General features: G+C 41.0%; 4 protein-coding genes and 2 pseudogenes across 5 annotated transcripts; 2 read left to right on the plus strand and 4 right to left on the minus strand.

The window, feature by feature from the left end:
- Positions 1-157: 157 nt before the first annotated feature.
- LOC146468068 (kelch-like protein 28) lies at positions 158-23399 on the minus strand (annotated as a pseudogene). The gene is made up of 3 exons (XR_014867593.1): positions 22203-23399; positions 21096-21536; positions 158-1552 (listed from the first exon to the last, which is right to left on the minus strand). The product of XR_014867593.1 is annotated as a kelch-like protein 28 (transcript).
- On the plus strand, positions 2822-4521 carry LOC146468069 (uncharacterized; annotated as a pseudogene).
- LOC146468070 (uncharacterized) lies at positions 4661-5593 on the plus strand. Its single transcript, XM_085125046.1, has one exon. It carries the CDS (start codon positions 4663-4665, stop codon positions 5557-5559), a length of 897 nt encoding a protein of 298 aa, XP_084981172.1. The 5' UTR covers positions 4661-4662; the 3' UTR covers positions 5560-5593.
- LOC146468071 (kelch-like protein 20) lies at positions 6023-8425 on the minus strand. Its single transcript, XM_085125045.1, has 2 exons — positions 7715-8425; positions 6023-6387 (listed from the first exon to the last, which is right to left on the minus strand). The coding sequence occupies exons 1-2, from the start codon at positions 8396-8398 to the stop codon at positions 6031-6033; spliced, it is 1041 nt and encodes a 346-aa protein (XP_084981171.1). The 5' UTR covers positions 8399-8425; the 3' UTR covers positions 6023-6030.
- LOC146468072 (kelch-like protein 6) lies at positions 13929-18174 on the minus strand. The gene is made up of 2 exons (XM_085125044.1): positions 17321-18174; positions 13929-15817 (listed from the first exon to the last, which is right to left on the minus strand). The coding sequence occupies exons 1-2, from the start codon at positions 17687-17689 to the stop codon at positions 14717-14719; spliced, it is 1470 nt and encodes a 489-aa protein (XP_084981170.1). The 5' UTR covers positions 17690-18174; the 3' UTR covers positions 13929-14716.
- LOC146468073 (actin-binding protein IPP-like) lies at positions 17705-18142 on the minus strand. Its single transcript, XM_085125048.1, has one exon. It carries the CDS (start codon positions 18140-18142, stop codon positions 17705-17707), a length of 438 nt encoding a protein of 145 aa, XP_084981174.1.
- Positions 23400-24661: the final 1262 nt, after the last annotated feature.

Here is a 24661-nt window from a genome sequence, read left to right on the forward strand (position 1 = left end):
TTACGGAAAGACAAAGTAACCTACATCAAAATAGGATGTGCCACCCTCCAATCCTTTGAAACTCACGATGGGGGCGCAGTCAGGGAAAAAATTCGGCTCCTTTGTTATAAGAATGATCCGCGCATCGAATTAATCTACCCATGAAGAAGTCAAGCAATAGCATTAACTTGGGTCAGTTTATTTTCAACGTTCTTACGAAACAAATTAGCTTCTGAAACTGGATTAAATGAGATAACAAAGTAACGCAATATTTACAATGCTCTGCTAAACTACATGTATAAGCAGTGTCCATGGAATGAAATACAGTCTTTTCCTTTGAAAGAACCCGGTTGATTAAAGCAGCACTGATCAATTTCAAATCCCGTTATGCCGTTCTAACGGACTTAATCTGACCAATCTCAAACTTAACTGTGACGTTTTAAAGCGAAAAGCACTTTAAAATCAAAGAAACCAAGTCTATAGTTTATATTTTAATCCCAGCTTGTAACACTCAGATTGGCTTTTAAAACAAACGGTTTCTGTGTTTGACAAGAAAATAAAACCTTCACTTTTGTCATGCCTTGCTCTGCTATATTATGATACAGTGAATAAGGCGTTATTACACTAGGCAATTTGTCTTGCATCCAGTTGTCTCGCAATCAAGTTATTCGAACTGTTGCGTTGTGCAACATGCTTGCTAGTGTTACAACGCCTTTAAATACTTAACCATGCCATGTAATACGCAGTTTATTCTGCTGACTAGCAGAGCGTTTTTAGTTTTCAACAGCGTTTTCCAATAAGGGTCATCAAAAACTCAGAGACTAAGAAAGTTAACGTGAGTCAACCCATTTACAAATAATTTTGGTATTGTAAAACTCTCATGCAACATACAAGGACATGCTGACATCTGTTTTTCGTAATCCACTTTAGCGCGTCTACTGAATAAACTTTCCTCAACCGATAGCTAAATCTCCTTTGTCCCTTTTTTCGCCTCTCCCTTTACGGAGGCTTTTTTCTCCTTAGTTGCCTTGTTTTCCAAGCTTTCTTTCTTTACTGGCATATAACACAAAACACCGTTACTTATTTCTCTAATTCTCTTACTTTCCCACTCGTGTAATGAAATGTGATACACCTCCCCCGGTGGGACTCTAATACCACTGTCAACTGGAAATTTGTTGATTATAAAATAAATCTTTCCCCCCACTTCCACTGCCTCCAGGTAGTTTGGGGGTACATGTGATTGTCTGACAGCAAACCACTTGTTGTTTTTCCCTTCATAAACTTCTACTGGTGCAGAGTCCCCACGTTCATCTGGAATAATTTCACCTGCCCTACTATCGTCGTTCCGGCAACAAGAAATCCTCCCACCAGCGACATAAAGTTTGTTGTTATCCACAAAGAGAGTGGATCAAAAGTGAGGGGAGGAGGTTGATGCCTTTTGTTTCCATTCATTCTTTTCTGGATCAAAACAATGAAACACAGCTGTTTGAGCTGTCATCTTTAGCTCATCGAAGCTGTAACACCCATGAAGTACATATATTTTAGATTTCATTACGACTGCTGCTACATTACATACTAGGTTGTTACTTTTCTCCAAAAAAGGCAATTTTGAACCACTCTGCCATTGGTTCTGAGCCAAACTGTACCTCTGGGGTGGATAAGTGTTACTGATTGAGCATAAATTACGTCTAGTGATTTTTGCTAATTAAGTGCGTATCATATGACGTCAGTAAGCTTATCGTAACGCGAGCTTCGTTGATCGGTCAGTCATAAGCTCGTTTTCATAGGGCAAGCACGTCAATTCGCCCGCATCATGGCTCACGCAGATCCCTCTGGCGCTAAAAAGCGATCCACACGCAAAACAAAATCAACCCGCGACGAAGATGCCTTTGTATACGACTTTGGTCTGCCACCCGTCCATTTTCCGTCGGCTACTGACCAACAGCTGAAAACAGAAGAAAGTCACAAGGGGGACACACCTTTAAATACGGTCCACGCTTTAAGTCCCCAACAACAACAGATGTTAGCAGTCGACCAGATCCTTACCGAGCCAAACCATTTGGCCCAGAAGATTTCCCTCGTCCAGGCTGAGCGTGATAAACTGGCAGTGGAGTTGGAACTTCTTCGCTTCAAACAGGCACAGTCTCCTCCGCCGCCACCCTCAGGCGCTGCCAAAGGCCAAGGGACATCAGCATCCCCTCCAATGACACGCAAAAAACGCCACGTCGACTGGCCGCACGAGTTTTGCCCAGGTATGTCTACCAACGTAGAGTATGAAAAGCTTGATCTCGCAGAGTTCGTCGCCGGGTATCTTGCAATGATCAAAACGTATGATCCCGAGGCGATAAAATTCATGCTCCGCCACTTAGAGCTCCTTATGATTAAAGGAATCAGCTATACTTGGACCAGCGTTCGGTCTTTCCACGCTCACATTGCTAAACAAGTCGAGTTGTTTCGCCTGGAATGGTCCGATGCCGCAGAAATTCGCGATCGAGCGAACACGTTTTTCAAACACTCGCATTTACGTCCTGCACCCACCTCTCGCGCGACGTCCTCGTCCACTCCCACAACGCGCGCAAAACCGGACGGGAATCAAGACAACCGGGGTTGTCGGCAGTGGAACTATACAGGTTCTTGCCCTTGTGACAAGGACAAAGATACATATCCCGCTCAACACAAGTGTCGTGTTTGCACTCAGGACCATCCTATGCTTCATTGTGCGAAGAGAAGAAATCCCATTCCGTCAACCTTTTGACAACGCCTCTCAGCGCCACCCTCTTCTACCCTCGATCGGACTTCGGACTTAACAAAGGATATTGAGTTACAGGACACCTCTTCGTGTATGGAACCTTTCACTTTTGACTCTACTAACCCTACGGCTCATGGTGCTAAAATATCCGCAGTCATCCGTCATATACTGGCTTCACGGTCAGACCAACCTAACGCATTTGGGGCTAAAATTCCCGTTAAAACCACGTTAAACGTTGACAGATGGGAACATCTTTTGTGCGATTATGACGATAAGATCGTCGTGGAATTTTTAAAGTATGGTTGGCCGATCAACTATTGCTCCACTCAGTTGCCACATTCCATACTTCGTAATCTTTCCTCAGCGTTGGCTTTCGCGGATCATGTACGACATTACATCGAGACCGAATTGTCCTTTGATGCAATTGCGCGGTTCTTCTAAACGCCGAGTGGTCATGGATCTCAGCTATCCACCATTTTCTTCTGTAAACAGTGGCATTCCCTCGACCACATATCTTGATTCTCTCTTTAAACTTCGTCTTCCCGGAAAAGGGCAAAGGGCGGGGTTGTTATCTTTACAAGAAAGATCTTCAACGCGCTTATCGTCAACTGCCAATTGACCCCAAAGACTATCATTTGTTAGGTTTTAACTTTGACAATCATCTGTATTTTGACACTCGTTGCCCTTTTGGCTTGAGATCTTTTGCAATGATATGTCAACGCACGACAAAGGCCGTCATTTACATTTTCACACAATCCAACTTCTCTGCTGACGTTTACCTCGACGATTTTTATGGCGCAGAAATTCCGGCACCGGCTCATACCGCGTTTGCCGCCCTTGGAGTTCTCTTTGATTCCCTCGGCTTAGCCTCTTCGCCCGAAAAGGACTCACCGCCAGCGACTGAGATGGTTTGCTTGGGTATTCTCGTCAACTCAGAGAATTTAACTTTACGAGTACCAGATGCGCGGCTTCGCAAATTATCTGACGAATTACATCCGTGGCTGTCACGCGAGCAATTCACCATCAAAGATTTGCAGTCCTTACTCGGAAAACTTTCTTTTGTGACTGCTTGCGTTCACGCCAGCCGGATTTTTCTCTCGCGCCTTTTAAACGCTTTGCGCAGTTTTCCTCCACATGCAAAACATCAACCAGTCACCTAAGAAATGCGTCAGGATCTGTCGTGGTGGAAAACATTTCTTCCCCTATTTAACGGTGTTTCTGTTATCAAGCCCGCGGAGTGGCTCTTTGATAATTTGCGTTTCACCACCGATGCTTGTATGGTTCGTGGCGGCGCGACATGCCTCAGTCAATGCCTCACGTTTGCCTTCTCGCATTTTGTCTGTTCCGCTGCGACTCATATCTCCGCTTTGGAACTCTTCACTATCATTGTTGCTGTGAAGTTCTGGGCTCCTATGTTGCAACATCAGCGATTTCTCATCTCGTGCGACAACGAGGCTGCTGTTACTGTCATCAACTCAGGCTCCACTAAGGATCCTTTCATGCAACGCTGTTTGAGACAATTGTGGTTTCTTTCAGCGTTCCATGACTTCGAACTGCGTGCTCGTCACCTTCCAGGCGAACATAACTCGTTAGCGGACGCTTTGAGTCGTTGGCATATTCCCTCGTATCAAGCGCAGTTTGCACAGCTCACAACACAGCTCGGAATCAGTTACGTTTTCCACCAGATCCCGGCGACTTTATCTATTTTGATGTTGACTGACATTATCTGTATATCTATATATCGCTTTTTTCCGTCACTTTCATGTACATTTATGGCTTATATCTCTCTATAGGTTTATTTCTATATATATATATATTTTTTCTTTTTTCTTCTTTTCTCCTTCGTTTCAGGGTCCTTCATCAGCATCCCTACACTCGATGCTTTTGCCCAGCGTCTTCTTGATCTTGCCTTTGCCGATTCTACTCATCGGAATATGAAGTCTCACGTTAGCGTTTATACTAAGTTTTGCCGTTCGGTTTCTTGCCCTCCCTTCCCTATTCAAATTCCCTTTCTTATACGCTACGTCGCTTATCTTACCCTCTCTGGGCGAGCTTATGGCACAATCATTAACCATCTTAGCAGCCTTAAGCACTTTAACCAGCTTTTAGGTTTTGGTAAGGTCTGGGACTCACATTATCGTTTTCAGTTAGTTCTTCGAGGCGCCAAGCGATACCTCGGCGTGGCTCCTACTCGCAAACATCCCATTACGCCGGAGCTCTTGCTTCAACGCCTCACGCCTCTACATGCCGCGATGTGGGCGCTATTTCTCGTCGCGTTTTTTACCTTTTTACGTAAATCTAATTTAGTTCCTGATGCGCCGAATTGCATTTCTTCCAAAGTTCCCTTGCGATCTGATTTAGCCTTCACCTCCCAAGGTGCCACGCTGCATATTCGGGCTTCTAAGACTATTCAATATCACCAGCGTTCTTTGTCAATCCCCTTGCCTCGCATTCCTGGTTCCCCTCTCTGTCCCGTCACGGCTTTACGGCATCATCTGCGGCTCAACTCCGGTCCGTCTCACGCGCCGCTTTTCTCGGTCATTTCCCCCACGCCTCAGCGCTTATTTCCTCTTACGTATCGCCATTTTTGCGCTTTTCTTTCCAAGACCATTAGTGCACTCGGTTTAGTCCCGGCCCACTATTCTCCTCACAGCTTTAGGCGCGGCGGTGCTAGTTTTGCTTTTAAATGCAACGTTCCCGCCCCGCTTATACAGCGGCAAGGTGATTGGCAAAGCGACGCCTATCTCGTGTATCTTGAGATGACTCCTGCTCAAAAGCACCTTGCAGTCAAGACTATGGCTGCCAATGTTCTGCGTTTGTCTCGCCCTTAACCTATAGTCTCTCATTTTTTACCTATACATATTTAGCTATTTTTGCTATCACATTCTATTTACAATCACGCCCCTTCAATACCACCCAACTTCGGTTTGGGCCTTTTGGCGGGAGTCTATTGATTCAGCTACGACGTCATTCGCTACCCAGTGTACAGCAGTCGAATCTGACTCAATAAACTTGTTGCCCAAACCTTTCGTTGTGTGATTATTGAGAGCGCGTGATTGAGCATAAATTACGTCTAGTGATTTTTGCTAATTAAGTGCGTATCATATGACGTCAGTAAGCTTATCGTAACGCGAGCTTCGTTGATCGGTCAGTCATAAGCTCGTTTTCATAGGGCAAGCACGTCAACCCAACCCTCCCTCCCACGGGAGTCTATTGATTCAGCTACGACGTCATTCGCTACCCAGTGTACAGCAGTCGAATCTGACTCAATAAACTTGTTTCCCAAACCTTTCGTTGTGTGATTATTGAGAGCGCGTGATTGCATATATATGTTCATTAACATAACACAAACAGTTTATCATTTGGCCATAGCCCATTGATGAGCTCTGAAAACGTGGGAGTGTCTCCCAGGTGTTATTATCAACATGGTAACGGTAAATGCATATGCCACTGCCAAAAGGGAACCAGCTTCTTGCAGCTACATACAAGTAATTTCCGACATACTCCACACAAAGAAATTCAAAAGTTCCCTTAGAACCTAAGATTAAGCTTGCCATGGACGGTAGGGGTGTCCACGTTTTTGTTTCAAAGTCAAAATACCTCGTCTGAGTAGCAGTTGACTTGTCACCTTCTTGTTTTGGGAAAATAGCAACAAGAACCTGAAATAAGAAAGCACCGAAAATGAGACAAGAAAATTACACGGGAGTAGCTCACTAAAAACGACAAGAATACCGGCAAAGGATCAGTTACGAAAGCCTTTCCAAAGCTTCTTGGATGTATATTACATCTGTTTTTATTTTTTCTCTGTGCCTTTGCCATTGTCGTTCTTTGGAATTTTCTTCCAAGCGGTTGGTCAAAGTCATCGATCTAACTTTACGGTTAGCAGTAGTACTTTAGATGATCATGGCCAACCAAATGTTGATTAAAATCGCTCAAATCGGCCTCGGGAGCTCAAAGATGCGATAAAAAAAAAAAAAAAAAAAACTCAAGAAAACGTACCAACAAGGTAATCTCACTCTGATGTAATGTAAACTTTATTTAAACACGGAGAATCATCAGTTTAGCTAAAAATTATATTATACACGTTTAAAAAAATGCTTACAACTTACAATCCGCTAATTCAGATACCTGCCTGATGTTTCGTTTAAAGTGCCCAACAGAGCTGGCGTCCTTTTTTTAATTATTGTAGGGTTATGAGGGGAAAATTTTTTATTATTTTTCCATATACAAAATCTTTACTTACACTTTGATTGCATTTTGCTCAGTAAACAACAGACTGGAGTTCAAAGCTCTGATTGTATGAGCTTACGCACGCTTGACTTTGCGGCTTGAACAGTTTTCATTTATCGGCTAACGATTCAAAATTTATAATGAATTTTTATACATTGTATGTATTCGGTGTGACTTGAGAATGGGCAAACGTTTGCGGCTGGATAAAGCGGCCGGCACCCAACGAGAATATTTGAGGTACTTCAGATGTCCGGTTTTTCGTTTTGTAAGATCCTTTACGGGCATTTGAAAGGCATATTTGTGTACGTTAGATACAACCTTTGTTCAGTCCAGATTCTTTAATTGAATTTTTAAGCCCACATAAAATTAATTTAGGAAATAGATCCTTAATCTTATCCCCTGAATTTGCTAGCTTTTTTGATGCTCTTTGAGTTGTGACGAATGTGAAACATGATCCTAGCTGCTTTGTTTCAGAAAACGCTAGCTTTTGTTCACAATTCAGTCTTGAATTCTGAAGTGATTTCATACCATCCAAACAGATATTTATCGAAAGAATCGTTGAATGCCCAAGGCTAAATGCAAACTGAATGAGGCTTATTTTCAGGGGATTCAGAGATAAGTTGTCCGTGTAGAATCGTTAACTCAGTGTTAAATCATAAAGTATCTGAACTGATCCTAATTACCTGTAAGGCACACAAATGTAAATAGCAGAATGCATCACACAAGGCTTATGTTAGCGCTATTCAGTATTCTTACCGGGCGCATTGAGCGTGGCTTTGTTTTCTCTACGGCAAACTTTGAGCTGAGGGAAGGAATCTGGGTATGCAGTAGTGCTTGCGAAACAAGTGCTTGAATCTCGGGTACTTCTTGCATCTCCTCTGCACTTAGCTCTCTTATCACTTCCTTGATGTCCACCAGCCCCAGGCGAACCACGCCGATAACTTTGGCTGCCACTTCCATCCTCTGTTCTTTCTTGTATTTAATCCACTGCATCACTGATTTGAAGATGAAGCTCTCTGAAGGAGCACTGAGGTCATCTCGACTGAGAAGCTTCAGCAACTGATCTGCGTCAATGTACGCCAAGAATTCTTCAGTTTCACAAACGTCCTTGTACATCGAGGCCATCTTGCGTTCCGTAGCTTCTTGTAGGTTTTTCAGACCGTGTACATTGGCAAATGTAGCAAGCCGACGATATGTTTGGACATCAAGTCGACGCTGAACAAGTTCCTTGTCAAATACATCGCAACACCGTTGAACAATGCTTGAGACTTGGAGGTGGTTAGCGGTAATGAGAATTTCAAACACGTCTTTCGTTTCAGTCATTAAGAGTTCCCCACGATAAATGGAGTCCAATATTATCCTCAAAGCGTCTCCAGAAATGTTTTCATCTTTAAGTTCGATGACTTCCTGATTGGATTCCTTCATTCCACCAGTAAACATGGCGTAAAAATAATCGCTTTCCGCAGCGAGAACATTACGGTGAGCTGGAAACACGTTAGCCTCCCACGCAGACGTTCTTAGGGGTTCGTCACGCGTTCGTGGGGCAGGAACGCGTGACGAGCCCCTAAGAACGTCTGCGTGGGAGGCTAGAAACACGTCTTCACCCACTTTCAATCGCACGTCAATGAATTCTTCTTGTTCTCTGAACTTCGCAAACTTGGACAAAAGACGAGCTGCCATCTTGGATGGCTTGTAAAGCTTTCAGCAGGCTGATGAAGGCAGCGTCCAAAAATTTGTTTGCGTGATCGCGAGACTCTGTAATCAAGCACCACCAGGTGATATTTTTGACATTCGGTGAGAAGCAGGGGGGAGGGGAGGGCAGCTGATCGATTTTTTTTTAGCATTATACATCAATATATATCTGTGATCGGATTTTTGAAAAGGTGACGAATGAAAACTTGAGCACTGCAAGCCTCGCAGCTGGCACCTCTCTCTGCCTAGGCGCCACCAATGGTTTACATGCCGCCATGATGCACTGTTACCGAACAACAATATAAGAATTGGTTATCATGGAAGGGAATGTACTGCCACATTTTCTTGGAGAAACTGACTCTCTCTGATAGCACTGTGTAATTAATGTCAGAGGCACCAATTACATAAAAGAAATCTTCAGCCATGCGTCCCTGGTGATGGCGCTGGGTGCTTTTTATTGGTGCACGTGTCGTTTGTTTGTATCGATTTGGTACTGGTAAATATGATTTCCTCGTCAAAATGCAAGCAATGATTTCCAGTTTACATTGTGGACGATTGGTTAGAGTCGTCTGTCAAGAATTATAAAAGGTCTGTAATATGCTATTTGCAGTCTTTCTTATAATTTTCTCCATTTTTCTGTATTTTTAGACACTCCTAGGCCACTTTTCTTTTATTCGGGGAAATGAAATTGTGATATCCGTGATTCGTTGTTTTTTCGGCCTGTGAACCGTGAACCGTCCTTTAGAAACACTTGTTGCGTGACACCAAGATTTAACATCACGCAAAGAAAATCATGTTTTTTAACGATATCGATGTGAATTTTATTGTGGCGTATGCGCACCGGAAGAATTTGGTATTGAGTCTCCGTTTGCCTCAAGGCCTGGTTAAGTTCTTCCCAGGATAAAATAAAAGTCTAGATTACTTCAATGTAAATCTGTTTCGTGAGTCATTCATTCCAAGCCAGATCTCCACATTAATCGAGGGTTGCCATTAATCAGGGGCTGACCCAACGAGATGAACAAGTACTTAAAATGCTGTCTTCTCGGGTGTTCCTTGATCGATTGAGACGATTGATGCGCTTTTAAAGTCACAATTGTATCAGCTAATACAGATTGAGCCGTTCGGGAGCTTTGGCTGAATGTTAAAGTTGCAGAAAGTTTCAGGGAATTTCCAGAATCCCAGGATTTTCTTACTGTTGTTTATTTTATGTAAATGCTAGCTGACCCTTTTTCACATTTTAATGAAATATTTGCCCCATTTGAAAACGAAATGAATTAGTTTTCCAGTGTACGTTACGGTATTATTAACATGCATTATCAGTGTGACTAAATTAAAATTTGCAAGCCGTTTAATGCCCTCTGAACAAATATCCACCGAAATGAACAGTTGATAGAGTACCCCAGAGTATTCTATAGTTCATCCTAAAGTTAATCGAAGTGAATAGAAGGGTGTAAGGCGAAGGCAAAATTGCTGAGATACGCAGATAGGTTAGTCGGGTTAACTAGTGCAGACAAAGGAATCATCAGTGCCAGTAACAATTCGTTAGTTCAGTTTATTTAAAACGTTGTCACGAAACATGTTGAACTCGATTTAGTGGGGAAAAAAAACCACTAATATTTACTTCAAACACGCAATATTTATAAATGCGGACGCTTAGCTAACTACGTACACATCACTCATTGAATGCAATCTTACTTAATGATTAAAGAGTAAATGGGGTCAAATCCACGAATCAGCGATTTAGAGCCAATTTAAATTCTGCTTTAAAGCATATCTGGGAACTAAATGGGTTTTAAAACTTAAAAGTTTAGTTATAAGTGTACTCTATTTTTACCTTAATCTTAATTAATCCTAACGGTGTTTAACTAATCTCATCCCTTAATGACAAGAAACCGAAGAAAATAAAACCCTGTTTAGCGTCAGCCATGCAGGGCAATAGACGGTATTCGTATTTTCGGTATTGAACTGGATCGAGCTTGCAATGGAGGCCCATGCGGAGGAAAATATTAGAAACTATTTGCATGTGAAAAGATTTCCCCGCATAAGCCTCGTGTGCAAGCTAGTTCCAGTTCAATACCGAGAATACGAATACGGTTTATTTCACTTTACCGAAATTCTGTCCCTTTTTTCGCCTCTCCCTCTCCAGAGGCTTTTTTTCTCATTAGTTGCCTTGTTTTCCAAGCTTAGGGGTAGGTACAGGAACGTGTTGGCTTGGAAGTCAGGGGTGAGGTTGCAGGGAGTAGAGGAGCTTTTTTATTATGTAGGAGAGCAAGTGTGTTCTGCAAGAGCAGTGCAGTGGTATTACTTTGGGAGGGGTATCGATGTGGGAAGTAGGGGTATATGAGAACAAGGGTGAGAGGTACTGATGTGGAAGCGAGAGTTTGTGATGTTGTCTTATATGCAAGGATCTTTGCCTGTGTTGGGGGACTAGAGTATACAAAAGCTCCCAGTTGGCTTGATAGCTTAGTTGGTAGAGCAATGCATCGGCATCGCAGAGGTCATGGGTTCGAATCTCGTCAGTTCAAGCCTGAATTTTTTCAGGCTTTCTTTTCGCAACTGCTTGAGTTGTGTAGTAACTGTGAGGATCTTTCTTCTATTTGAACTCAAAACCAATTATCGCTATCTTTTCTTGGAATTGAGTTCGTGAGAGCTTGCTTTCCCATTCTAATTTCAGAATGGGCGAACATGTTTGATTCAGTGATAGATATGGGAAAATGCTGTCAAAAAAACAAAACATGTTATCGCAGCCGGCAGCAAACGGCAAGCCGATAAAACAAAGAAAATGAAAGATGGAAACTCTCCTGCCACAATTTCAAAGAAATTATACAGTAATTGAAGTATAACACCATGTGCAACAAAGTTCAGAATACCCAAGGTAATAATTAAAGTGGAAAGGGGTGTAAAGCAGCAAAAACAAAATTACGAGATACGCAGATAGTTTAATCGGGTTAATTAACACAAACAAAGGAATTGCACTCGGCAACAACAATTCTTTAGTTCAGTTTAATTTAAACGTTGTTACAAAACTTGTTGAACTCGATTTAGTGGAAAACAAACTAACGTTTATTACAAAAAGGTAATATTTATAAAAGCCAACGCTAGCTAACTACAATACTCACTCTGTCCAATAAATGCAGTCCTATCTTACAATGATTAAAGAATAAATGGGGTCCAATCCACAAATCAACGATTTAGATCCAATTTAAATTTTGCTTTTAAACATTCCTGTGAACTAAATCGGTTTTTAAACTTAATAGTTGAATTATAAATGTCCTCTTAGTCTATTTTTACCTTAATTAATCCTACGAGAATTTAACTAATCTCTCTCCCTCTTTTGAATAACAAACTAAAGAAAATAAAACGGTCTAAAACCCTTTTTAGCCAGTCTTACAGTGCTATGTAATTAACTTTTCATAAAAAAGATTCTACGCCATATAGGTATATTTGGAATTTAGGACTTCCAATTCACTTTTCAAGCCCAGTTGGTATATCACCAAGCATACTAAGAACGTTAATGTAATTTCTCTTGGTACTTTACCGAAATTCTGTCCTTTTTTGTCGCCCCACTTTTCCCTTTAAAAAGAGGCTTCTTTTTTCTCACTGGAAGACTTGTTTTCCAAGCTTTCTCTCTTTACTGGCAGATAACACAAGGCAGCATCATGACTTATTTCGGCAATTCCCGTCGTTTTCCACTCGTGTAATGAAATGTGATACACCTCCTCCGGTAGAATTCTAATACCACTGTCAACTGGAAATTTGTTGATAATGAAATAAACCTTTCCTTCCACTTCCACTGCCCCGAGTTTGTTTGGGGGAATGTGGGTTTGGTCAACAACAAACCACTTGTTGTTTTCCTCACTATAAACTTCTACGGGTGCAGGGGATTTTTTTTACCCCCACTTCGAGATTGGGGATACTTTCCGTGGCAGACTGGTAACTAACAAAATAACGCTCCGGTTACTGCCTACATAGGACTTTGGCTAATCTAAATAGCACACTGGTTAGCCTAAAAATCTCTTTAGTTGACCTAATCTAGCTTTGGTAGCTTGCGGTTATATTGGAGGTAAGGATATCTAGCCTAAAATCTGGCAGGCAGCCGTTGGTAGTCTAGCTAGGGAATCCGACGACCCGGGTTCGACTCTTCTTGGGGTCATCTCTTCTTCTAAATTAAAAAAGTAGCGAAGTGTGATTTATAATATCCGCCATGTTGAAGTGGGTGTAAAAAAATTGCGCGGGGAGGGAGGGGTGAGGGGGAGGAGGATACTCCAGTCACTCATATGGTCTAAAGAGAACTCATATTTAACGTCAGTAGAAATGGTGTTGCTTATTAGATGACACTAGTGGTGAGCGTCTTACTGTAAACATCAACCCTTGACAACAATTATTCACCAAAGTGGAGGTGAATACAGTGACGGATATTTACCGAGCCGCGAAGCGGCAATATACCGACAAATGGTGGGAAATTTTAAAATCTCGCGCGCCGCGCGGTAAGCGATTTCTTATTGCAGAAAGATTTTTCTCGCTTTCTTGCTGACAAATAAAACTTCTGGACGGCACTTGTTTAGTTGCTACGTGTCTTTTCTTTGATTGCAGTGTGAAATTTGTCCTGTTGTTCAAACCATGCTGCAATTAACACATTGGATGTTTCATTGTTTACATTGTAATTATGGTGTCGACAGTTTTCGTAAACAATGCATTGTATTTTTATTTTTCGCCTTAGAATATAAGGTTTGAAAGATTAAACAACTTACCATGTAATGCGTCAAACCAAACGTTTGCCGCCTCGTTTATCGAAATAATTTTCTCAAAAAGTGACCGTAGCGAAAAGGGAAGCCATCTTGTTTCTGTTCGGCTGCTCGGAGGGGAATAGCACTTAGCTAATCACCTCCGAGCTAGCCAATCAGCGCGCGCAAAAAAGCACTATTCCCTTGTGTAGCCGAGTATATACTAAAATGTTATAAACTTCAGTAATTTGAACATTTACTTAAATTTTTTACATCATCGAATTTGTTCGGACAGTAAAATGGTTGTGGTTTAACCGTTTTGTTCCGGCCGAAATAGTTTTCAGGCATTAATTTTACGTCCTATTTTTGGTGATTTAAGTAAAGAACTCATTACAGAAAGACAAAGTAACCCAAATCAAAAAAGGATGTGCCACCCTCCAATCCTTTGAAACTCACGATGGGGGCGCGGTCAAGGAAAAAGAAATTCGGCTCCTTTGGTATAAGGATGATCCGCGCATCGAGTTAATCTACCCATGAAGAAGTCAACTAAGCAATAGCATTAACTTAGTTCAGTTTATTTTCAACGTTCTTACGAAACAAATTAGCTTCTGAAACTGGATTAAATGACATAATAAAGTAGCGAAATATTTACAATGCTCTGCTAAACTACATGTATAAGCAGTGTCCATGGAATGAAATACAGTCTTTTCCTTTGAAAGAGCCCCGTTGGTTAAAGCAGGACTGATCAATTTCAAATCCCGTTATGCCGTTCTAACGGACTAAAATCTAACCAATCTCAAACTTAACTGTGACGTTTTAAAGCGAAAAGCACTTTAAAATCAAAGAAACCAAGTCTATAGTTTATATTTCAATCCCAGCTTGTAACACTCAGATTGGCTTTTAAAACTACCGGTCTCTGTGTTTGACAAGAAAATAAAACCTTTACATTTGTCATGCCTTGCTCTGCTATATTATAATGCATGTATAAGGCGTTATTACACTAGGCGATTTGTGTTGCATTCAGTTGTCTCCTAATCAAGTTATACGAACTGTTGCATAGTGTAACATGCTTGCTAGTGTTACAACGCCTTTAAATACTTAACGATGAAATACGCAGTTTATTCTGCTGACTAGCAGATCTCAACCTGATAACCGTTTTCAACAGCGTTCTCCAATAAGGGTCATCAAAAACTCAGAAACTAAGAAAGTTAACGTTACTCAACCCAGTTACAAATAAATTTGGTATTGTAAAACACTCATACAACATACAAGGACATGCTGACACCTGTTTTTCGTAATGCAATTTAGAGCATCTACTGAATAAACTTTTCTCAACCGAAAACTAAGTCTCCTTTGTCCCTTTTTTCGCCTTTCCCTTTAAAGAGGCTTTTTTCTCGTTAGTTACCTTGTTTTCCAAGCTTTCTTTCTTTACTGGAAGATAACACAAGGCAGCATTATTACCTATTTCGGCAATTCCCTTCGTTTCCCACTCGTCTAATGAAATGTGATACACCTCCCCCGGTGGGATTCTAATACCACTGTCAACTGGTAATTTGTTGATAATGAAATAAACCTTTCCCTCCACTTCCACTGCCTCAAGGTTGTTTGGGGGAACATGTGATTGTTTAATAACAAACCACTGGTTGTTTTTCTCATCATAAACTTCTACTTGTGCAGGGTCCCCATATTCATTTGGAATAACTTTATCTGCCAAAATATCTGAAAGATCGTCGCTCTGGCAACAAGAAATCTTCCCACCAGCAACATACAGTTTGTTGTTATCCACAAAGAGAGTGGACCCAAAATGAGGGGAGGAGGTTGATGCCTTTTGTTTCCATTCATTCTTTTCTGGATCAAAACAATGAAACACAGCTGTTTGAGCTGTCAACCCTTGCCTTTCCTCTATACAACACCCATGAAGTACATAGATTTTAGATTTCATAACGACTGCTGCTATATTACATAACTTATGTCGGTTGTTACTTTTCTTAAACAAAGGTAATTTTGAACCACTCTGCCATTGGTTCTGTGCCAAACTGTACCTCTGGGGTGGATCAGTGTCACTGATTGCATATATATATTCATTGACAGAGCACAAACAGTTAATCACGTGGTCACGGCCCATTCTTGCGCTCTGAAAACGTGGGAGTGTCTCCCACGTGTTATTAACAACATGGTAACGGTAAATGACACTGGAATTGAAAAACTGGTTTTCCACAGCTACATACAAGTAATTTCCAACATACTCTGCACAAAGAAATTTGAAAGTTTTCCTGAACGGTAGGAAGTCTTCAGAAACGGACGGTAGGAGTTCCTGAGAACCTAAGGTTAAGCTTGCCATGGACGGTAGGGGTTCCCACGTTTTTCTTTCAAAGTCAAAATACCTCGTCTGAGTAGCAGTTGACTTGTCATCTTGTTGTTTTGGGAAAATAGCAACAAGAACCTGAAATATGAAACATTGAAAATGAGACAAGAAAATTACACGGAAGTAGCTCACTAAAAACGTCAAGAATACCGGCAAAGGATCAGTTACGAAAGTCTTACGAATATCAAACAGACTAGAACCAAACAAGGTTACTTAAAAGACAGTAATCCACTTAACTCTAACCACAGGTTACCGAAGTGGAATGTAAGAGTTAGAGCTCAAATTGATCGAAAAATAACAAGCAATTTCCCATAATGATTGTTTGGCTGACAAAGCTTGTTGGGTGTATATGACATGTGTTTTTATTTTTTCTCTGTGCTTTTGACCATTGTCGTTCTTTGGAATTTTCTTCCAAGCGGTTGGTCAAAGTCATCGATCTAACTTACGGTTAGCAGTAATACTTTAGATGATCATGACCAACTAAATGGTGATTAAAATCGCTTAAATCGGCCTTGGGAGCTCAAAGAAGCGAAAAAAACAAAACAAAAACAAAAAAACAACAACAGCAACAACTCAACAAAGCCCGCAAGAGTAACCTTTCTCTGATGTAATGTGAGCTTTATTTAAACAAGGAGAACTGATCATCAGTTTAGCTGAATATATATAATAATTTTATATACGTTTACAAAACTGCTTACAACTGTACTACTAGAAAGCCATGTGGGAATCCGCTAAGTCAGATACCTGCCTGATGTTTCGTTTAAAGTGCCCAACAGAGCTGGCGTCCTTTATCTTAATTATTTATTGTAGGCTTAAGTGGGAAAAATTTTCATTATTTTTCCATACAAAATCTTTACTAACGATTTGATTGCATTTCGCTGAGTGAACAGTAGACGGGAGTTTAAGGCTCTGATTGTTGAGCTTATCACCGCCAAGCTTGGCTTCGCAGCTTGAACAATTTTCATTTATCGGCTAACGATTCGAAATTGATAATATATTGTTTACATTGCATGTATTCGGTGTGACCTGAGAATGACCAAAAGTTTGCGGCAGGATGATGTAAATCGGCCGGCACACAACGAGAATATTTGAGGTTCTTCAGATGTCCGGTTTTCCGTTTCCTAGGATCCTTTACGGGCATTTGAAAGGCATCAGTTTGTGTACGTTAGATACAACATTTGATCAGTCCAGATTCTTTAATTGAATTTTTAAGCCCGCATAAAATTACTTTAGGAAATAGATCCTTATCCCCTCAATTTGCTAGCTTTTTTGTTGCTTTTTGAGTTGTGACGAATGTGAAACATGATTCTAGCTGCTTTGTTTCAGAAAACGCTAGCTCTTGTCCACAATTCGGTCTTTAATTCTGAAGTGATTTCATACCATCCAAACAGATATTTATCAAAAGAATCGTTGAATGCCCAAGGCTAAATGCAAACTGAATGAGGCTTATATTCAGGGGATTCTGAGACTGACGTTGTCCTCATAAATTACATGTCTGAACTGATCCTATTACCTGTAAGGCACACAAATATAAATAGCAGAATGCATCACACAAGGCTTAGGTTAGATCTCTATTCTTACCGGGCTCATTGAGCGTGGCTTTGTTTTCTCTACGGCAAACTTTGAGTTGAGGGAAGGGATCTGGGTATGCAGTAGTGCTTGCGAAACGAGTGCTTGAATCTCGGGCACTTCTTGCATCTCCTCTGCACTTAGCTCTCTTATCACTTCCTTGATGTCCACCAGCCCCAGGCGAACCGCTCCGATAACTTTGGCCGCCACTGCCATCCTCTCTTCCTTCTTGTATTTGATCCACTGCATCACTGATTTGAAGACGAAGCTCTCTGTAGGAGCATTGAGGTCATCTCGACTGAGAAGCTTCAGCAGCTGATCTGCGTCAATGTACGACAAGAATTCTTCACTTTCACAGACGTCCTTGTACATCGAGGCCATCTTGCCTTCCGTAGCTTATTGTAGGTTTTTCAGACCGTGTACATCAGCAAATGTAGAAAGCTGACGATACATTTGGACATCAAGTCGACGCTGAACAAGTTCCTTGTCCAATACATCGCAACACTGTTGAACAATGCTTGAGACTTGAAGGTGGTTAGCGGTGGTGAGAATTTCGAACACGTCTTTCGTTTCAGTCATTAAGAGTTCCCCACGATAAATGGAGTCCAATATTATCCTCAAAGCGTCTCCAGAAATGTTTTCATCTTTGAGTTCGATGACTTCCTGGTTCGATTCCTTCATTCCACCAGTGAACATGGCGTAGAAATAATCGCTTTCCGCAGCGAGAATATTACGGTGCGCTAGAAACACGTCTTCACCCACTTTCAATCGCACGTCAACGAATTCTTCATGTTCTCTGAACTTCGCAAACTTGGACAAAAGACGAGAAGCCATCTTGGATGGCTTGTGAAGTTTTCAGCAGGGTGATCGAGACAGCGCCCAAATATTTGTTTGCGTGATCGCGTGTCTCTGTGATCAAGCATCCGTCAGGTGCAGTCAGGTGATATTTTTGACATTCGGTGAGAAGCAGGGGGGGGGGGAGGGAGGGGAGGGCAACTGATCGGTTTTTTTTATACATCTAATTTTAACAATATTGTGAAGCGCAACTGAGTATATCCATATAGAGGTTTGCGCTATATAAATTATTATTATTATTATTATTATTATTATTGTTATTATTATTGTTATTATTATTATTATTATTATTATTATTATTATTATTATTATTATTAATATTATTATCTATGGCCGGATTTTTGAAAAAGTGGCCAATGGCCAGCCATGATGCATTGTCACCGAACAACAATATAAGCTTTGGTTATCATGGAAGGAAACTGACTCTTTCTGATACCACTGTGTGATTAATGTCAGAGGCACCAATCACATAAAACAATTCTTCAGACATGCATGCCTGGTGATGGCGATGGGTTCTTTTCATTGGTGCACGTGTTGTCCGCGTGTCTGTATCTATTTGGTACTGGTAAACATGTTTTCGTCGTCAAAATGGAAGCGATGATTTCCAGTGTACGTAGTGGACGATTGGTTAGAGTCGTCTGTCAAGAATAATAAAGGGTCTGTAATTTGCTAGTTGCAGTCTTTTTTTTTTCTTTTTAACCATTTTGCTGTATTTTCAGACACTCCCAGGCCACTTTTCTTTGCATAAGAACAAGATAAAAGAGTGTTTTACTTACTGATATTCGTGATTCGGGAAAATGAAATTTTGATATCCTTGATTCGTGATTCGTTGTTGTTTCAGCCCGTGAACCGTGCCAGAGACCCCCCCCCCCTCCCACCCTGTGCGACCCTCTTCGCAAATCTCTCCGAAATTTAAGGTCAGCATACGCAGACTTTCCTTTCCTTTAGAAACACTTTTTGCGTGACACCAAGATTTAACATCACGCAAGAACATAAAGTTTTGTAACGATGTGAAATTTATTGTGGGGTATGCGCACTGAACAGTTTGGTATTGAGTCTCCGTTTGCCTCAAGGGCTGGTTAAGTTCTTCCCAGGATAAAATAAAATTCTAGATTATTTCATTGTGAATTTGTTCGTGAGTAATTCATTCCAAGCCAGATCTCCACATTAATCGAGGCTTGCCATTAATCAGGGGCTGACCCAACGAAATAAACAAGTACTTAAAATGCTGTCTCCTCAGGTGTTCCTTGAACGATTTATGCGCTTTTAAAGTCATAGTTGTATCAGCTAATACAGATTGATCTGTTCGGGAGCTTCAGCTGAAAGTTAAAGTTGCAGAAAGTTTCAGGGAATAAAAATTTTATTTCTAGAATCCGAGGATTTTCTAGCTGTTGCTTGTCTTATGAAAATGCTAGCTAGCTGACCCTTTTTCACATTTTAACGAAATATTCACGCCATTCGAAAACGAAATGAATTAGTTTTCCAGTGCACGTTACGATATTATAAACATGCATTTTGCCGACGAAAACTGCCGATCATATCAGAGCGATTTAATTCAAATTTCCGAGCCGATAAAGGCCCTCTCATTAGATATCCACCAAAATGAACTGTTGATTGCCCCTGAGTATTCTATAGCTCATCCTAAAGTGTCTAAAGTAAATCGAAGTGAAGAGCAGCCGGTGTGAAGCATAAGCAAAATTGCTGAGATGCGAAGATAGGTTAGTCGGGTTAATTAATGCAGACAAAGGAATCATACCAGTCAAACAATTCTCTAGTAGAGTTTATTGAAAACGTTGTTACAAAACACGTTGAACTCGATTTAGTGGAAAACAAACTAATATTTACTAGAAACAGGCAATTTTTATAGATGCCGATGCTTAGCTAACGTACGTACACATCACTCATTGAATGCAATCTTACCGCAATGATTAAAGAGTAAATGGGGTCTAATCCTCGAATCAGCGATTTACAGCCAATTTAAATTCTGGTTTATAACATTTTTGGGAACTGAATGGGTTTTTAAACTTAAAAGTTCAGTTATAAATGTCCTCTATTTTACCGTAATGTTAATTAATCCTCATGGTCTTTAAGTAATCTCATCCCTTTATGACAAGAAACCGAAGAAAATAAAACCCTAGCTGTTTAGTGTCAGCCTTGCAGGGCTATTAAACATGATCTTAACACTTAAACTGGACATAATTAAGATTCTAAGCCATATGTACAGCCTTTAATGGTACATTGGAGATTCAGGACTTGCTGAGTTGAAATCCAGGGCCTATCAGTTGCAAAGTTCGTTTTAAAATCTTACTGGCACCTACTAGTATACGGAAATACTGAGAATGCTTAGGTAATTCTACTTGACACTTCACCGAAATTCTATCCCTTTTTCCGTCTCTTCCTTTACAGAGGCTTTTTTCTCATTAGTTGCCTTGTTTTCCAGGGCTTCTTTCTTTACTGGCATATAACACAAGACAGCATTAGCTATTCCACTAATTACTTTACTTTCCCAGTCGTGTGATGAAATGTGATACACCTCCCCCGGTGGGATTCTAATACCACTGTCAAATGGAAATTTGTTGATAATGAAATAAACCTTTCCCTCCAATTCCACTGCTCCGAGGTTATTTGGGGGAATGTACGTTTGGTCAACAACAGCCCAGTTGTCATTTTCCTCACTGTAAACTTCTACGGGTGCAGGGTCACCATACTGGGAAGAAACTTGCCCTCTAGCCACATAAAGTTTATTGTTATCCACAAACAGACTGGATCTAAAGTGAGGGGAGGAGGTCGATGCCTTTTGTTCCCATTCATTCTTTTGCGGATCAAAACAATGAAACACAGCTGATTTATGTTTCCACGCTCTCTCTTCCACTCTTTGATAACCATGAAGTACATAGATTTTAGCTTTCATTACTATTGCGGATACATTACTTAACTTATCCTGACCCCTACTTTTGTTCTTCAAGAAAGGTAATGTAGAGCCACTTTGCCATTTGTTCTGAGTCGAACTGTATCTCTGAGGCGGATCAGTGTCACTGATTGCATAAACGTATTCATTGACAGAACACAAACAGTTTATTTCCTGGTCGTGACTCTTGGAACTCTCAAATCGTGGGAGTGTCTCCCACACGTTATTGGCTATATGGTAACGATAAATGACACCGACATTAGTGGGTGTTTTTGCAGCTACGTACAAGTAATTCCCGGCGTACTCTGCACAAAGGAAATTTCGGTTATTATCTAATTTTAAGCTTGCCATGGATGGAAGGGGTTGCCAAGTCTTTGCTTCAAAATCAAAATGCTTTATCTGGGTAGTATATACATCACCACCTTTTAAATACCACTCGTGCACAGGCAAAACAGCAGCAAGAATCTGAAATAAAGAGCACAGATGCGGCAAGCGGATTAAAAAGAAAATTAATAAATACGAAAAAACTAAGGGTGCGTTCAATTGACCCTGTTCCAGAATAGCAATACATACAATGATTACTAGAAATTCCTCATGACAGGTTTTTGGAGTTGCTGGAGTAAAAAATCGCTCTTACATTATCGTGCGTCAGCGAAAGTTTGCAGAAATATCTTCCCAAATTTACTTAAAAAGAGAAATCTACCAGCTATTTCGCTTATTTTTATTCCGGAATACGGTCAATCGAACGCAACCTAAGACGCGGTGTCCGCAAAGTAACCATCACCACTAACAGTGTGGTGATAATGAGCAATGAACGCTTCAAGAACAGTTTTATACACCAGCGAAAAAATTACATTTGTTTGCTAACAGTGCAGAGTTATTATATTAATTATCAAACTACATGTACATTTGCTCTCACCAAAGACTATCGCTAGGAAACTGACAGTAAGCAAATGTATATGACTGGTTAAAAAGAACTAAATAGCGAGAATATATCCAGAGTAAAGTTTGCGGTGTAATAACTCAGTGCAATAACACATGACAAACATAGCTCGAATACTGCTAAAAAAACAAGGCATATGAATGCCAGACGACTATAACGCATCGTGTATTTTAAATCTCTATTCTTACCGGACGCGTTAAACGTGGCTTGGCTTTCTCTACTGCAAACGTGGAGCTGTGGGAAGGTATATGGCTGTGTAATAGAGCTTGGGAAACAAGTGCTTGAATTTCTGGTACTCTTTGCATCTCCTCAGTGCTCAGTTCTGCAAGTAATTCCTTGATGTCCACCAGCCCCAGGCGAACCGCTCCGATGAACTTTAACCGCCACTGCCATCCTCTCTTCCTTCTTGTATTTGATCCACTGCATCACCGATTTAAAGACGAAGTTCTCCGTAGGAGCGCTGAGGTCATCTCGACTGAGAAGCTTAAGCAACTGATCTGCGTCAATGTACGCCAAGAATTCTTCACTTTCACAGATATCCTTGTACATCGATGCCATCTTGCGTTCTGTAGCTTCTTGTAAGTTTTTCAGGCCGTGTACATCAGCAAATGTAGACAGCTGACGATACGTTTGGACATCAAGTCGCTGAACGAGTTCCCTGTCCAATACATCACAACACTGGTGAACAATGCTCGAGACTTGAAGGTGGTTAGCGGTAGTGAGAATCTCGAACACGTCTTTCGTTTTAGTCATTAAGAGTTGCCCGCGATAAATGGAGTCCAATATTATCCTCAAAGCGTATCCAGAAATGTTTCTATCTTTGAGTTCAATGACTTCCTGGTTGGATCCCTTTATTCCACCAGTAAACATGGCGTAGAAATAATCGCTTTCCGCAGCGAGAACATTACGGTGAGCAGGAAAAACGTCTTCACCCACTTTCAATCGCACATAAACGAATTCCTCTTGTGCTCTGAACTTCGCAAACTTGGACAAAAGACGAGCAGCCATCTTGGATGGCTTGTAAAGCTTTCCACAGGCTGACGGAGGCAGCGCCCAAAACGTTGTTTGCGTGATTGCGTGTCTCGGTAATCAAGCACCACCAGGTGGCAGTTTTGACATTCGGTGCGAAGCAGGGGGGAGGGGAGGGCAGCTGATCGCCTTTTTTTTTTTTTTTTTTTCGGCATTATACATCAATATATGTCTCTGGTCGGATTTTTGAAAAGGTGGCGAATGAAAACTTGAGCACTGCAAGCCTCACAGCCGCCTAGGCGCCACCAATGTTTTACATGCCGCCATTATGCACTGTCACCGAACCGTTCGGTGACAGTACATCGTGGAAGGAAATGTGCTGCCACATTTTCTTGGCGAAACTGACTCTCTCTGATACTACTGTGTGATTAATGTCAAAGGCACCAATCACATAAGAAAATTATTAAGACATGCATGCCTGGTGATGGCGATGGGTTCTTTTCATTGGTGCACGTGTCGTCCGCGTGTCTGTATCTATTTGGTACTGGTAAACATGTTTTCCTCATCAAATTGGAAGCGATGATTTCCAGTGTACATAGTGGACGAATGGTTAGAGTCGTCTGTCAAGAATTATAAAAGGTCTGTGATTCGCTATTTGCAGTCTTTCTTTTTCTTTTCTCTATTTTGCGGTATATACTTTCAGAAACTCCTAGGCCACTTTTTTTTGCATAAGAACAAGATAAAAGAGTGGTTTTTTTTGCTGATTTTCGTGATTCGGGAAAATGAAATTTTTGTATTCGTGGTTCGTGATTCGTTGTTTTTTAGACCCGGGAACCGTGCCAGAGACCCCCTTCCCCCTCCCCCCTGTGCGACCCTCTTCGCAAATCTCTCGATACTTAAAGGTCAACGTATGCAGACTTTCCTTTCCTTTAGAAAAACGTTTTGCGTGACACCAAGATTTAACATCACGCAAAGAAAATGATGTTTTGTAACGATGTGAAATTTATTGTGGGGTATGCGCACTGAACAGTTTGGTATTGAGTCTCCGTTTGCCTCAAGGGCTGGTTAAGTTGTTCCCAGGATAAAATAAAAGTCTAGATTACTTCATTGTGAATCTGTTTCGTGAGTCATTCATTCCAAGCCAGATCTCCACATTAATCGAGGCTTGCGATAAATCAGGGGCTGACCCAACGAGATAAACAAGTACTTAAAATGCTTGTCTTATCAGGTGTTCCTTGATCGATTTATGCGCTTTTAAAGTCACAATTGTATCAGCTAATACAGATTGAGCTGTTCGGGAGCTTTAGCTGAATGTTAAAGTTGCAGAAAGTTTCAGGGAATAAAAATTTTATTTCCAGAATCCCAGGATTTTCTAACTGTTGTTTATTTTATGTAAATGCTAGCTGACCCTTTTTCACATTTTAATGAAATATTTGCCCCATTCGAAAACGAAATGAATTAGTTTTCCAGTGCACGTTACGATATTATGAACATGCATTTTGCCGACGAAAACTGCCGATTTTATTAGTGTGACTAAATTCAAAATTCCGAACCGATTAAGGCCCTCTGAACAGATATCCATGCACCGAAATGAACCGTTGATCGCCCCTGAGTATTCTATAGTTTATCCTAAAGTTAATCAAAGTTAAGAAAAGGGTGTGAAGCGAAAGCAAAATTG

The sequence above is a fragment of the Pavona decussata genome, unplaced genomic scaffold, assembly GCF_977016875.1.
Source record: "Pavona decussata unplaced genomic scaffold, jaPavDecu1.1 SCAFFOLD_133, whole genome shotgun sequence".
NCBI lineage: Eukaryota > Metazoa > Cnidaria > Anthozoa > Scleractinia > Agariciidae > Pavona > Pavona decussata.